Consider the following 16272-nt stretch of genomic DNA (forward strand, 5'->3'; position numbering starts at 1 on the left):
CAACGATATGGAATGAGGCATGTTTATCCAAAAGGGTCAAAACATCAATTTCTGCATTTACAGTATATAAAACAACATCAGAAACAAGGTAAGTAAACAAACTTTATTTATACATTACCTTTCACAGGTGAAAAACTACAAAGTGCTTTACAATAGAAACAGGCAATAAAAACAGAAGATAAAAACATATAACAACATACATATAACATACGGCCTAAAACTATATGGCCTATGACTCCAAGAACACCATCCTCACTGTTAAACATTGAGGTGGAAACATTGTGCTTTGGGGGTGTTTTTCTGCCAGGGGGACAGGACAACTGCACCGCATTTAAGAGAGGATGGAAGGGGCCATATACTGTCAAATCTTGGTTGAGAACCTCCTTCTCTCAGCCAGGACATTGAGAATGGGTCGTTAGTGGGTATTCCAGCATGACAGTGGTCCAAAGCACATGGTCAAGGCTACAAAGGATTGGCTCAGTGACCTTAATCCCATAGAAAAATCTGTGGAAGGAGCTGAAGGTTCGAGATGCCATGAAACATTAATTACTCAGAGGATCTGCAACGAGGAGTGGGACAAAATCCCCACTGAGATATGTGCAAAACTCGTAGACAACTACAAGACACATCAGACCTCTGTGATTGCAAACAAAGGTTTTGCCACCAAGCACTAAAGCATGTTTTGCAAAGGGACCAAATATTTATTTCATTCATGAACATGCAAATTGATCTATAACTTTTTTAGCATTTTTCTGGATTTTCTGTGTTGCTGTTGTTGTTCTATCACTGTTCAAATAAACCTACCATTGAAATTATAGACTGATAATTCCTTTTTTAGTGGGCAGACTTACAATTTCAGCAGAGGTTCAAAAAGTTTTTTTCCCTGACTATATAATAATGAGGTAATAAACTGCCCTATTCTGGGAAGCTTGTTCAAGAGTTGATTAATTTTGACATCAGTAATTCTGAGTTTTCAGTTCCAGTGCAGCTGACCAGAGTAGGTTCAGTCAGCTGAGTTCACTCTGAGATAAGTGTGTGTGTAAATGGATTAATGGAGCTCCATAACAACAAATTAAAAAAAAACAAAAAAAAAACAGCAGAACCTCCATCTGTCAAAAAGAAGTATGACGAATCACAACACATTTTCTGAGGAAGACACTTTAAACAGCATGAATTTTCATGTGAGTCTTTACATTTTCAAGCCGCCTATATCTTTTCCCACAGCTGCTACAGGAATATGGTTTCTCACCAGTGTGAATTTTTACATGACGTTGCAATGCAGAGTTTAGTTTGAATCTTTTTCCACAGGTCCTGCAAAGATGTGGCTTCTCATCTGTGTGAATTTTTTCATGACTACTCAAATGTGATTTCTGAATGAATCTTTTCCCACAGGTGTTACAGGAATGCGGTCTCTCACCTGTGTGAATTCTCCGATGTCTAATCAATTTGGATTTCCTTTGACAAAGCTTTCCACATATGTCACATATCAGATGCTTATGCCTGTTCTGAGGTTTACTCTGACTCTCTGACACAGAAGTGTTGTTTACTCTCTGATTGTGACTTCTCTTTCTGTCATATCTATTCTTTTTCAGCTCTGCATTTCTAGCTGATCCTGAGTCCACACGCTGGCTTTCGTCATGATCTCGGCTCTCTGCTTCAGGAGAGATGTGAGAAATGAACTGCTCACTGTTTGGTGCTGGTTCACTGTAGTCACTTTCCCCATAAGTCGGAGTCTCCATGAAAGTATCAGTCTCCTGCTTCAGTACAAGCTGCTCTCCCTCCTGACTGCTGCAGAGTTCATCCTGTTCCTCTTTAATCTGTGGAGGCTCTAGGTCCTCCTGGTCCAGACTGGAGTTCCTTTCCTTATTACAGACCTGCTTCATTCTGATGACCACCTCCTCTTCACGGACACTCTGCTGGTGAAGGTCTGGAGAGAAATAGGGAATAAATTAACTAATAACAAACATTTGAGAAAATGTATTCTGATCTGAATCATTAGCAGCTCTCTATGTAGTGACCATGTAACAGTGAAATTTAAAGAGTACAAAGTGACAAATTATTTGGGCACTGATGCAAATTACTTATTTCTTATTAATAAAGATCAGCTTAATGTGTGGATGTCTATAAATGTGTGAAATGTAGTGATGTTGATGTTTTTTTTTTTGGTAAATGAAAGTGGATTTCTCAGTTTAAGTGTTACACATTTGTGCTGCTTCAGAAACATTTCTTTGTGCTCACAGTGTGAAAGCTTTGTTACTGAGTGTTATAGTTTTAATGTGTTTTTTTTCTTAATCCAGTATAAGTAAGCAGGATTTCTTAGCATTTCAGTGTCTCACTCATTTGGAGGGAAAAAGTAAACCAATGAACCAATCAGAAACAAATAACAACTTGAGTAGTTTTTCTACAGTGGAAATTGTAATATACTATTAGACAGATTACAAAATTCACTTTATCTCCCAGGAACAAGGCTTAGTTTGTTTATCTTGAAGGCAAGGATTATTTTGACTACATTTATACTTATTCAATTCAATTTTATTTATACAGCGCCAAATCACAACAATAGCCTCAAAGCGGTTTATATTGTAAGGTAGACTCTACAATAATACGTACAGAGAAAAACCCAACAATCATATGACCCCCTATGAGCAAGCACTTTGGTGACAGTGGGAAGGAAAAACTCCCTTTTAACAGGAAGAAACCTCCGGCAGAACCAGGCTCAGGGAGGGGCGGCCATCTGCTGCAACTGGTTGGGGTGAGAGAAGGAAGACAGGATGAAAGACATGATATTGAAGAGAGACAGAGATTAATAACAAGTATGATTCAATTCACAGAGGTTTATTAACATAGCGAGTGAGAAAGGTGACTGAAGAAGAACTACTCAATGCATCATGCGAATCCCCCAGCAGCCTGCTCTCCCTCTCATTCTACTTTTAAATACTCTTGGAACAAAAAGTAAGCCTGCAGTGTGAGAGCAAAGTGCTCTAAGGGGATGATATAGTACTTTAAGGTCATTAAGATAACATTTAATTGTTTCTTAAATGGTTACATTTTTATTTGTGAAGAAGTTCATGAAGTCATTACTGGTAGCCTGGCTACAGTGCTGAAGATAAATCTAGGTTTGTTCTTATTTTCTTCAATCAATTTCAGGAAACACTGTTAAATGTTCATTTTCTATGCCATGTGTTAAAATAAGATCTAGAGTGTGATTAAAGTGGTGGGTGAATTATAATTTGATTGAATTTACGTTTAGCCACCAGTTTTAAATTTCCCTCCATGTCACCTGCTCTGACTCCTGGAAGACAATTGACTATGGTTGATGGTGTCTGTAGCTTCACATGTCTCGGAACAGAATCGACAATTACAAGGTTTTAATCCCTGGCGGGTGTGTCGCCAAGTGGGGAAAAGTGGTTAGACACATGAACAGGTTGGTGGTGTACCTGGGGCTTCTGTTTAAGATTATGCTTCCTCCTTATCGTCTCCAAGTCATCCTGTTTCCCCAGCTGCTCAGGGCAGTCTGAGGGTGGACAGCTAGCGGGGCCTATGCTACTTTTGGCTGCACCAGCTACAGGGGTCTGGCTGGTGAAGAAGTCATGCTGCTAGCAAGTCAGCTACGAGCTAAGCTAAGCTAGCGAAACCCTAAAGACACAGTGAGTGAAAACTGTGACTATAAATTAGAAAGTGAATACACAGAGAGAGTGCTTTGGATGAAGTATGTGAAGATTACACTATGAAATAAGAAATTATAAGTTTTTTAAATTAAATTGCTAAGAAATAAAACTACACAAAAGCACCACGGTATGTTGGAACAGGAAGTGACAGGAACAGGAAATCGCTATTAGCTCTCTTAAAAGTCACTAAATGACCTAATTGCCTAATCTCCATAATTGGTAATGGATGCTGTAGGAGAGAGAAATAACATTGTGGAAAAGACATACTGTGAATAAAAAACACCTTTAAAGCATTTAGAATATATTTATAACTACAAATTAAATTTCTTTTAGCAATTATTGTTTTTTTAAATGTCACAAGTCTAACCCTCCTCCTTTATTCAGCCCCAAAAGTGACCCAAAACAGGCACTATGGCGGAGTTACTTTTGTGTGTCTTTTTAAATAGTTTTAAACCTTGTGATTCACAGAAAGTAACAGTAAAAGAACATTTTTAACCATAACATTGTTAACAAACTACATTAACAATCAAAATGGACATAGCAAGCCTCACCAGGCAGCTTCAGTTGAAATCAGATGTGCAAGATGGAGTTAAGGCTCTGCAAGGACATCTCACTTCTAAGTTTGCAATAATTGGAATGATGTATTTTAGTGCATTGATTCATTTAAGAAAACAAAAAATGTACATTTACCACTGTTCCCGCTCTGTGTTACAATCAGGGCAGGAGCAGCGACTTCATTCATGTGCGATTCATTTGCAGTTTGAACGCGTAGGGGTGAGCATCTCTGCTCTGACAACAGCTGGGGGCGTGGACTGCTTCGTTAGGACGATCTGCTGCCTGTGAGCACTTTGGCATGGGCGAGGTGCCCATGGCAGCACCTGCTGCTTGTTGAGTGTAAGAGCGATATGTGCTTTCATGTCAAAAAGTGGTCATAAGTCTTCCTAATAACACCAGAAAAAGTCACCAGATTTGTCGCTAGTCGCTTTTTAGAAAAAAAGGCAGAAATGCAGCGCTGAAAAAGGGGTCTGAAAATCTCTAATATAGTGACAAAGTCGCTAAGATGGCAACACTGACGAACACTAAGGGATAGCAGCACCCCTTTATGAAATGCAAAAAACCATGATGCCGTGTGCAGTCCCACAATGACCAATTCATGGGCCTTTCCTATTTAATCTTCATATGCTGTCTCTTCATGACATCTTTTAGGAGTTAGCTGTGATAAGCCAACGTATCAAATATGTAAATGATACCCAGATTCATTTCTGTGCTCTCATTATGTTTGTGCCTTGGAAAAGTGGATGTCTGGACACAACTAAAACTTAATTCCATTCATCCATTCTCCTTCAATTAAACAGAAAAAAACAAAGCCATTTAGTTTACATCTTCAGACTTCAGGCACTGAAGACCTGTGTAAAAAATTACAGAGCCTATCCAGGAAAACAATGTCGTAACCAGAAACTGCTCTAACCCTAGGCCGTAACCTTCCCACACCTAACTACACGTCATATCAATGCAGCCTCCAACATCTTGAATGGCACGGAAGGTTGAAAGGAACTTCCAATTACAACGTAAATTGGGGTGTAGATTTCTTGCATAGGTTTAAATCAACCTTTACTTTCAATGACCATATTAAGGCAACACCTCTGAAAGATTGAAGATTGTATGTGGCGTTCTTCAAGGTTCTATTTTGGGACCTAAACTTTTTAATTTATATATCAATGATATCTGTGACGTGTCAAAAAGGTTACATTTCGTTTTATTTGCAGATGATACTAATTTTTATTGCTCAGGAGAGAATTTGAAAGATTTGGTTAAAATTATGGTTTCTGAGATGGGAATATTTAAAAAATGGTTTGATGTAAATAAATAAAGATTAGTGAGTCAACGGTTAGGGGTATACGACTGTGCTGAACTCTCTTCATTATAATCTAAAGAGTTGTACAAATTTACATTGTTTAAAAAACTGTTACAGGTTTAAAATGATAAATCAATATGAAGAATATGAAAGAAATTGGAGTTAATTGAAGAAGGGAATTTTTTTCTCCCTCTTTCTGTCTCCTTAATTTATTCTATTTACTTTTTTTTCTCCTTGTTATTATGTGATGTGGTATATTGCTGATTGTAAATGTGTTGTTTGGTCTGCGTTAGGATCTGGAGATAAATGCTAGTGTGTTCCTTGGTTTATGGTGCCCACTTGTAATATTAGTTGGATCGCAGATAGGAGGCGGGGTTTAATAAGAATATTTTCTTCTTCCTGCTCCTTTTCACGCATGGTTAGAGTGTTATATCAAGGGAAAGCATGGTTTGTGTGTATGAAAGGATAAAACTGTTGAAACTGTTGAACCAAGTGTGAAATAAATAAATAAATGAAGGCCAAATTAAATCCAAACCATTAAATTATTTATGGCAATATTAAACAAATACATAGGACTGCTTTCTTCCATTTGCATAGTAACTCAAAGACACCAATATCCTCTCTAGAAAAGCTAGTTCATGCATTTATTACTTCTAGTTTGGACTACTGTAAATTGTTATTATTGGGATGTCCTAAAACTCTATGTAAGGCTTTGAGATGATCCAAAGTGCTGCAGCAAGTGTACTGAAAGGAACTAGAAAGAGAGAGCATATTTCTACTATATCGGGGTCTCTTCATTAGCGTTCTGTTAAATCCTGCTTTTCACACACAAGTTCTTGAATAATCAGGCTCCATCTTATCTTAATGAATTTATAGTACCATATCACTCCATTAAAACACTTTGTCCTCAGGCTGCAGATTTACTGGTGTTTTCTAGAATATTTGGCTAGAGGACACAGACAACCCCTTTACTTTTAAGAAAGCATATAGTTAGGGCTGGATCAGGTGACCCTGAATTCTCCCTTAGTTATGCTGCAATAGGTGTAGACTGCTGTGGGATTCCCATGGTACACTCAGTATTCCTTCTTCAGTCACCTTTCTCACTCATTATGTGTTAATAGACCTCTCTGCATTGAATCATTACATATTATTAATCTCTGGCTCTCTTTAACTGCATCTCTTTGTCCTTTCCTCCTGCCCTCACCCCCACCGGTCAGGGCAGATACTTGCCCTGCTGTGAACCTGTTTTTTCTGGAGGTTTCTTCCTGTTAAAAGGGAGTTTTCCCTTCTTACTGTAGGAGTGCATTGAAGCAACTGTTGTTAGGATTGTGCTCTGTATGAATACAACAAATTTGAATTGAATAGAAACTAGAAATATAGCTAAACTGAGAGATCCATTGATTTCTTTCTTGAGGAGTTGGCTACTGCAGCTGTCTTTTTATTGGCTTTCCTAAAAGACACAACAGCTGTTTGTATAGTTAGCAGAAAGCACACATCACTCTAATTCTCAGCTCCCCACAACCTTTATTTATACTCAAGCATATTCATGTAACTCAGAAACATACAGGGAGAGAGAAAATAAAACTGTGCTCTGTGCAGGCTTCCTGTTTGAGCTTGCACAGCGTGCAGGCTTCCTGTTTGAGCTTGCACAGACAGATTCATAACTTCTCTATTTAAGCTGAACAGTAAAAAGAGCAAACATAATCCAATAAAATTAATAAATGAAATGTACTTTTAAGCATAAACATAATAAACATAATAAAATCTTTTGACATCCTCCAAACCTAGCTATTTAAAAAATAAATAAAAATATCAACAGGGTGGCTGGTGGTTAGCACTGTTGCCTCACAGCAAGAAGGTCCTGAGTTAGAATCCACCATCTGGTCCAGGCCTTTATGTGTGAGGAGTTTGCATGTTCTTCCCTGTGTTTGTGTGGGGTTCTCACCGGATACTCAGGCTTCTTCCAACAGTCCAAAGACATGCAGTTAGTGGGGTTAGGTTAAGTGATTATAGTAAATTGTCCATGTGTGAATGGTTGTCTGTTTCCATGTGTTAGCCCTGCAATGGACTGGTGACCTGTCCAGGGTGTACCCCACCTCTTGCCCTATGACAGCTGGAATAGGCTCCTGCGACAGTGATAAGGATGAGTGGAAAAGAATGGATGGAAGCTCTAAAGTAACTGTATTCAGGATTGTTTTAAACTAACCAGGTAGTATTACCATCATTGTAATTTTTTGTTGTTATTATCACTATAAGTATTATTTCTGACCCCCCCCCCCTTGTTTTTTTTTTTTAAATGTTTGGTTTTATCTTGTGAACCACACTGAATGACTGTAGTTTAAAAGTGGCTAGTACAATAAACTTGACCAAACAGAAAAGAGATGTATACATACTGCTCATTACCTCATTCCAAATTAACCCTTGCACACATAGTGGTCACTATTAGTATTTCTGTCAGTGTTGATGGTGTACTTGCACATAAACCACTACACTGATGTGTCACTCCATACCCACTGGCTGACCAGTTATATTTGTTACATATATTCTTATATTGTTATAAAATATATTTGAAATATATGAAAAAGTATTTTTGTTATGTTATCATTTTTACACAGTGTATATTATTCATTCATTTGTCAAAACCTATATTGTCCACCTAAGTGGACATGTAAAAGAACTCTTTGAAAAGTACATGTTTAAAAAAATGAAGTTCAAAAATCTTTTTTTTCATGTCTAAAGATGAATAAAAATACTTAAGAAAAAAAAATCCAGATTGAGGTTGTCATCATTCATGCATGAAAGGGTTAAAGGGTCACATGATCTTATTTCAAAAAACGTGTAAGCTAGCAATCATTATTGTAAGCTAATGTTTTAATCACCCCGTCTTTGCTTTCTGATACTTGAAACAAATATGTGGTAACATATAGATTGATTTGCATTCAGACAGCTTTTTAATCTCGAGTTTAAAGGCTGTAGGTTGAAGCCATTGCTTTAACACTCTGTATAATCTTAAAATGTATTGTTTTATCTTTAAGGCTCATATACCCTGATTTCTTTATATTACATAATTACCTCATAATTTGTATCACACATTTGTAGAATCTTTTATTCTACAAATATGTATTGGAAGTGGACTGCACACTGACACTAGCAGACACAGACAGAAGTGTTCTGAGGAATTTGATGGGGACGGTCTCTCTGGACTGGTGATGTCACCAGAAGGTACAAAACTTTAAGGCTCACTCTGCTAGAGATAAACAGCGCTATAAAATTTGGTGTTAGGCAATGCTCTCTTTGCCCCCATTCTCTAATTCTGCAGGCCTTCTCCATACCTACATGAGTCATATTCAGTTTTATTATGACCATCACAGTTTTACATACCTATTCTGTGTGACTGTATCTCAGGTTTCCAGACCATCTCCAGCAGCCTAAGCTGCTCTTCATCAATCCAGACAATAATGTCTTCAGCTTCCTTCTTCTGTCCAAGCTGCCCTCCCTCCTGACTGCTGCAGAGCTCCTCCTGTTCCTCTTTAATCTGTGGAGGCTCTGGGTCCTCCTGGTCCACACTGGAGTTCCTGTCCTGGTTACAGACCTGCTCCTCATCCAGACTCTCCTCTTCCTCACAGTCATGTTGTTGTGTGAGGTCTTGAGGAAAAACAGAGTGACAAGATTCTCTTGTTATATTTGTAATGACAATGTTGCATTTTGGTGTTATTCTTGTATGTTCCCTGTAGATCTTCATCATGTGATAATGTCTCTGATCCGAGCAGGCGTTATTTAGTTGGTCCATTTTGTGATGAAGAAGACAGAAAGAAGGTGCATCAAACAGTTTTTTTATGTGAGCAAACACAGAGCCTCAAGCACAAATACTGTCTCAACAGGGAAAGTTAATAACCATTGTCACAACAGAGCTCAACACTGAAGCTTACAAAGTAAAAATGCCATTCAGGGATTTTGATTATGACACTGTGAAACAATGGTATGAGCTCCTGTAGAAACCAAATGTCTGTATGATATCGAGCTTGTTATAACAAAAGAGACTTTTCTTCAAAGAACGACACCCACAATCCTAAACTGAAAAAGGCAACATCTGAGATTGGTGGAGTTCACTGTTATTGTGCAACTGCTCAAATTTGCAAACTAGATTTGCACCAATTGAGTAGCTCGCCGGTCCATTTCACATACATATGTTATCGTAATGGAGGCTGCACAGCATGTTAAGACTGACTGAGTCTATCAACATCACTAACATGTGTCATTAAAACTTCTACCTCTCTCTTATAAAGTCCCTGCTGTTACCAGGACCTAACCTATCAGTGACCATGAACCTGCACCAGTACAAAATAGTCCATCACTGGACACTGAACCACAGCACTGATAAATACCCAGTTCAGCCATTATGTAGTAAAGTCACTTTACTCTGTGTTTAATGCTTGCTTTTGCTGCAGATGTAAAGACATTAATTATAGAAGTATTTGTAATGTTCTGATGCTTTGGAGAGTCACTGTGTGTGTGTTCACTTTGAGGGTCTCATGGAGAATAAATGGAATAAACAGTTGGTGTGGACGCTCATCTTCATCAATATTAGTCAGCTGACAGTTTTCACACTGTCTCATTAAGAGTGTGTGTGCTCTTCCTGAACTATCACCGTTTGCTCCTCTGAATTCATCACCAAAGTAACAGCTTCCTGCTCTCAGCTAACATCAGTTTAGAGAAATCCTGGAGATGCTGATAAACTTTCAGATTTATCACCAATGAACCAAACACTGAAGAATCTGAGCTTGAACAGCACAGAGTTAAAAACATGTCCATACCTATGATGTGTGAGTTTCTGTCGGGTTTCCGGCTGATATCCAGCAGTCTGTGCTGACGGTCCTCCTTATACTGGACGATGGTTTTTTGAACCTCTGAGAAGATTTCTTCACAAACAGCAGTTATTCTCTCCTTGATGAACTCTCTCAGATACTGATACGAACTCATTGCTGCTTCAGCTCAGGCTGGGCGGATCGATACACACTAACGTGACGGTTTCTTCTGTGTCGAGGTTTCTAAATGTGAGCTGATTAAACCGAAACTAGAAGCTATTGAGGCGCTTGTTGATAACGTCTTTGATGACGTAAACGTCTCACGATCCGGCCATACCACGTGACAAATTTATGACCGGGTTCGCGCGTTTGGCGTGACATTAAAATAGGGGGCAGTTACAGGTCACACTTTGTTGACTTTTGACTTTATTGTTTGTTTTTTTAATGTATTTAAATGTCTTTTTATCTAATGGAACCCGCAAGAAAGGTGTATTTTTCACCTGTCTGAGCATACTTATTAGGAGCTGATGTCTCCTAATAAGTTCTGTTCATACTAATAAATACTTGTAAATACTTAGCTGTGTTGAACAATAAAATCTCAGCTCTGCTGCAGTATTAGAGAGACTTGCGGGAAAACAAGGAGACCAACCTGGCTAAAACCTTTAAAAATCACATGGTATGTTTGTATTATACAACTTTAATTTATATTTTAAATATGAGTAATTACTGACATCTCCAAATGAATACTATATTTTTGTTTTATCATCAGCAGAGATGAATGATGTGGATGAGGCCTTGGTCAATATAATGATGGAGGATTCCCAGCCCTTTACTATTGAGGAGGATAAACAGTTCAGAAAGCTCAGAAAACTTTGAAACAAACACATCCTCCAACCACACACACCCATATTTTGTTTTCAAATTCCATTGCAATCATTTCACACCTTAAACCTTTGGTAAACAATTGAACAAATAAAAGTAAACTGCAATAAATAACGAGGAATACAGAGTTCGCCACGCAATGTCAAGGTGTGTGCTTTTTTTCACGTCACGCTTTGCGCCACATTATTGTTTACATGAATTTCTACTTAGGACGGATTGAGACAAAATAGTGTTGCTGTTAATCTATCTGCAGTTTTTACACACTTACATAAACACACACAGTTACTGTCCCTCCATTTAGAAATGTGGAGGCGTCAGGGTGTAATTATTTTAGATATAGTTGTTTTTTTCCCCCTGTGTAATAATATTCAACATTGCTATCGATACATTTCTCAAAAAATGCCTCTCTGTGCAAAATGGGTTCAAAAACAAACAGTCCAGCGCGTGCTCCCGACGCAGGGGAAACTAATTCTGTTGCGGAGACCTACCTTGGCACTTGTGCAGGTGAAGCCAAAGGCAAGATATGCTTCATCATATTTTCTAGTCTTTGGCTTGGAAGGAAGTTGGTTTGGAAACATATTTGGCGATGCTTCAGCCTCTGCCTTGTGTTTGTGTGGGAGCCCTGTCAAAAAACCTGTCCATTATGCTAGCAGTGTCCAAGTATTCTTTTTTTTTTCTTTTTTTTAATTCATGCCGCAGTCCCCCTGCAATGGCTCTGCGCCCCCAGAGGGCACGCCCCCCACTTTGGAACTTCTGCCTTGTATGTAAAAATATCACATTTGTTGTATTTTTGTGGGCCTGACCAATTGCAACAGTTGGGGCAACGATGAAAAAACTTTCCTCAACTTTATTTGCGATGTATAGCTGCTGCTTTGGACACTGTGTATCACTGGAATAATGTTTTACTCAGCCTGAGTCTTGAGTTTCGGTTATAATAAACGTCTGGCTTCCTGTTGTTATGAGATACTCCAGGGGTGTCGAACTCCAGGCCTCGAGGGCTGGTGTCCTGCAGGTTTTAGATCTCACCCTGGGTCAACACGCCTCAATCAAATGATTCATTCATTACCAAGCCTCTGGAGAACTTCAAGACATGTTGAGGAGGTCATTTAGCCATTTAAATCAGCTGTGTTGGATCAAGGACACATCTAAAACCTGCAGGACACCGGCCCTCGAGGCCTGGAGTTCAATACCTGTGCAATAGTCGCACCAGAAGTGTCTGTGAGAATAACTAAGGGAAAAGAAAAAATAATCATTTGTCATGAAAATTGCTAAGAAGTAGATCACCTGTGATTAAATAATGTGTTTTTCTAGCTCTTCTTTTCTTGTGGTGACACAGTATGTGAGTAATGGTTTATAGTGAGGATGATGTCACTTGAGCAAATAACATTTTCTCTTGAAAGTAGAAAAAAAAGAAAAGGAACAGACAAAGCTGAAAACTCTTCCTGTTTTATTTTCTCCTTGAAAGCAGAGACTTTTTGTTGAGATGTTTTGGACAATTATCTGACTCAAACTTAGTGGAAAATTTTTAGGCATGCTTTCTTCCTGTCACAACATTACTGCGCACCAGTGCACAAAACAAGGTCAATAAAGACAATGATGAGCGATTTTGGTGTGGAAGAACCTGACTGGCATGTGCAGAACCAGGACCTCAACTTAATAGAACACCTTTGGGATGATTAAGTTTGTGGAAAGCCCTGCAGAAGCACTGAGGTTGTTAGAGCTTTAGAGACTGGGCTAAAATCATTATACACTTTATGGATTAAGAGTAGGATGTCACTCAACTGTGAAGGAGAGCTGATGGTGCCAAAAACTGAATTCTGTTATTTGCAAAGTGACTTTTATATATCATTTGTTTATCCAGGAAAAAAACCTCACTGACTTTAAATATGTATTTTTTAAACATGAACTGGCCGTAAACATATTTCAAGTGGCCAAAAAGGAGTGGATTGGTTATAATGTTGGTACAATAATGCAAAGTCATAAAGACACTTGAAAAACAGGTAACTTTTACACTTTGTTTATAACCCCTTTGCAAATCCTGTTCACTAAAGTCTATTAGACAATTTAAGTAAAGACATTACACATTAAAAAAACAAAACAAATGGAAACATTGGAAATCACTTTTTAGCAAAACACCCGATTTAATCCTCCGGAAAAACTCTCTCCACACACACACACAATGATTTATAAGGCAAAACCAAACACGTCTCTTAGGCTACGTTCACACTGCAGGTCTTAATGCTCAATTCCAATTTTTTGTCTGCTTGTTCACACTACAAATAAAATGCGACAGCAAACGTGCTTTAGTGTGAACCCTCAAAGCGGCCCGCATGCGCAAAAGAAGACGTCACACACAGCGTGCTCCGTTTAGACCCAGACCAAACAGTATTGTTTGACTGATGGCCCCTAATATAAAGACTTGTTTCAGACTTTACGTTTCCCAATTTTGCTTCAAGTTATAGTGTTATTTACATATGGCCTAATAATGATCCTTATTGCTGTTTTAGAGAGGAGCGGTGCTTGAAAGGATCGTTGCAGATTTCTGTCAAAATCTGCCGATTATACAGTACAAATAAAACGTCCACGTTTCTCCAACGCTGTCTTACCAACTGTTTCACTAACATCTACACTGGATGGACAGGAAGCATTCGCGATGTCTTCTTCCAGCGCTGATAACTGGCGTCTGTCTTGTGTCAGTGAAGTAAAAGACGCATTTAATGCGACGTGACCATTCAAACAGCAGTCGCTTTCTAAAACATCAGATATGTATCGGATTCAGTACCACATACGAAAGTGACCCAGATCGGATTTGAAAATATCGGATTTGTGCCGTTCACACTGTCATACCGTGATCGGATATGGGTCGCATAGGGTCAGAAAAGTCGGATTTGATGCGCTTTTGCCTGCAGTGTGAACGTAGCCAAAGATTAGTTTCACATTTTCAGAAGTCAGTGACATTCTGGAATGAAGAAAGATGAAAAGATTTTGTTCAAAGTTTTATTTCATATAAAGGCTTTTTGTTCACATTAAACATAATGAACTTTTCACTGAATATAATCATTAAAATTGCATTTTATAAATCACAGAATCACAACAGAAGGATTTATCTTAATGTTAAGTCAGGTCACCAATAGACTGGAGGGAGATTAGCACACTTGACAAGCTGCCACTGCCTCTGCTTTCACTGCATTGAAATCACTCACAGCTGTCTCACACTTTGTAAGATGAATATTTCAACCAGTATGAATTCTTATGTGTTTCTTTAAGTGTGTGTTTTGACTGAATTTCTTTCCACAGGTGCTGCAAGAATACGGCTTCTCACCTGTGTGAGTTCTTGTATGAATTTCCATTTTTGATTTCTCACTGAATCTTTTCCCACAGGTTCTGCAAGAAAACGGTTTCTCACCTGTGTGAGTTCTTGTATGAATTGTCAGTGTTGATTTCTCACTGAATCTTTTCCCACAGGTGCTACAAGAAAACGGTTTCTCCCCTGTGTGAGTTCTTGTATGAATTGTCAGTGTTGATTTCTGACTGAATCTTTTCCTACAGGTACTACAAGAATACGGCTTCTCACCTGCGTGAGTTCTTACGTGAGATCTCAGTGTCGAGTTCTGACTGAATCTTTTCCCACAGGTGCTACAAGAAAACGGTTTCTCACCTGTGTGAATTCTTGTATGAATTTCCATTTTTGATTTCTGACTGAATCTTTTCCCACAGGTGCTGCAAGAATATGGCTTCTCACCTGTGTGAGTTCTTATGTGAGTTTTCAATGTTGACTTCTGATTGAATTCCTTCCCACAGGTGCTACAAGGATGTGATTTCTTACCTGTGTGAATTTTCAAGCACTGACTGAATTTTGTCCTACAGGTCCAACAACAACAACATGATTTATTACCTGTGTGAACTCTCCGATGTGTAGTCAGATCGGATTCAGAGTTGAAAGTTTTTCCACAGCTGTCACATTTTAGAACATTTGTCTTTGTTTCAGTTTTACTCTGACTGTCTGATGCAGGAGTGTTGTCTACTCTTTGATCATGACTTGTCTTTCTGCGATGTCTTCTCTGCTTCAGCTCCATGTTTCTAGTTGATCCTGAATCCACATGCTGGCTTTCTACTTGATCTTGGCTCTCTGCTTCAGGAGAGCTGTGAGAAAGGAGCTGCTCACTGTTTAGTTTTTGTTCAGTCTCCTGCTTCAGTCCAACCTGCTCTCCCTCCTGACTGCTGCAGAGTTCCTCCTGTTCCTGTTTAATGTGTAGAGGCTCTGGGTCCTCCTGGTCACAGACCTGCTGCTGTGTGGGGTCTGAAGAGACAAACGGATGGCCTTACAGCTCTTACTGACTGACTTAACAAGGTAAACACCAAAACCAAACCAAACACTGAAACAAATATTAACCTACAAATAAAACTTGTAAATAAACCCCAAAATACAAGTAAACTAACAACAAACTTTAACAAATTTTAAAATGAAAAAAATAAAGAACAAATAGCTCCAACTTAGAGGATACGGTACTGTACACACATACAGATGTTTTAGGATTATACAAAGGGTGTAAAAGAGCGTAGGGAGGGTTATTAGGGCTGTGCGATATGACCAAAATCTCATATCCCGATATTAAGACATCTATCGTCCGATAACGATATAAATTACAAAAATGTAACATTTTCTGTCAATTCTGTGAATCTCGGGCAGCTCGACTTTTGTGTGAAGTGTTTCCAGCTGGGCGTCGTGTACCTGGAGTCGAGTGTTTTAGCTGATGCATGAAACAATACATTTTTAGACATAGGTTGTAACGGCCGCCGTTTTCTTTGTATTTATTACACAGCGTGCTGCGGGGAAAAGCCTGTTCGAAACAAACGATAGCGTAAAATGAAACGATAGACGTTTTTATATCGTCATCCGATATATATCGTTATATCGAAAAGCCCTAAGGGTTATTATGGCTTAAAACATCTAAAAAATAATTTTAGAAAAGATATGGTTTCCATTTCACTGATTGGTACCTATCGTGGTGGGTCCCAGACCGCAACCCTCCTGATAATCGAGGAAATACTGTATTTAGAA

The 16272-nt window shown here is 38.6% G+C and overlaps 1 protein-coding gene across 1 annotated transcript; it reads right to left on the reverse strand.

The window, feature by feature from the left end:
- Positions 1–848: 848 nt before the first annotated feature.
- LOC134624617 (zinc finger and SCAN domain-containing protein 12-like) lies at positions 849–10595 on the reverse strand. The gene is made up of 3 exons (XM_063469625.1): positions 10338–10595; positions 8905–9168; positions 849–1927 (listed from the first exon to the last, which is right to left on the reverse strand). The coding sequence occupies exons 1-3, from the start codon at positions 10501–10503 to the stop codon at positions 1161–1163; spliced, it is 1197 nt and encodes a 398-aa protein (XP_063325695.1). The 5' UTR covers positions 10504–10595; the 3' UTR covers positions 849–1160.
- Between the last annotated feature and the right edge of the window lie 5677 nt (positions 10596–16272).

This window comes from Pelmatolapia mariae, linkage group LG3_W (genome assembly GCF_036321145.2).
Source record: "Pelmatolapia mariae isolate MD_Pm_ZW linkage group LG3_W, Pm_UMD_F_2, whole genome shotgun sequence".
Classification (NCBI taxonomy): Eukaryota; Metazoa; Chordata; class Actinopteri; order Cichliformes; family Cichlidae; genus Pelmatolapia; species Pelmatolapia mariae.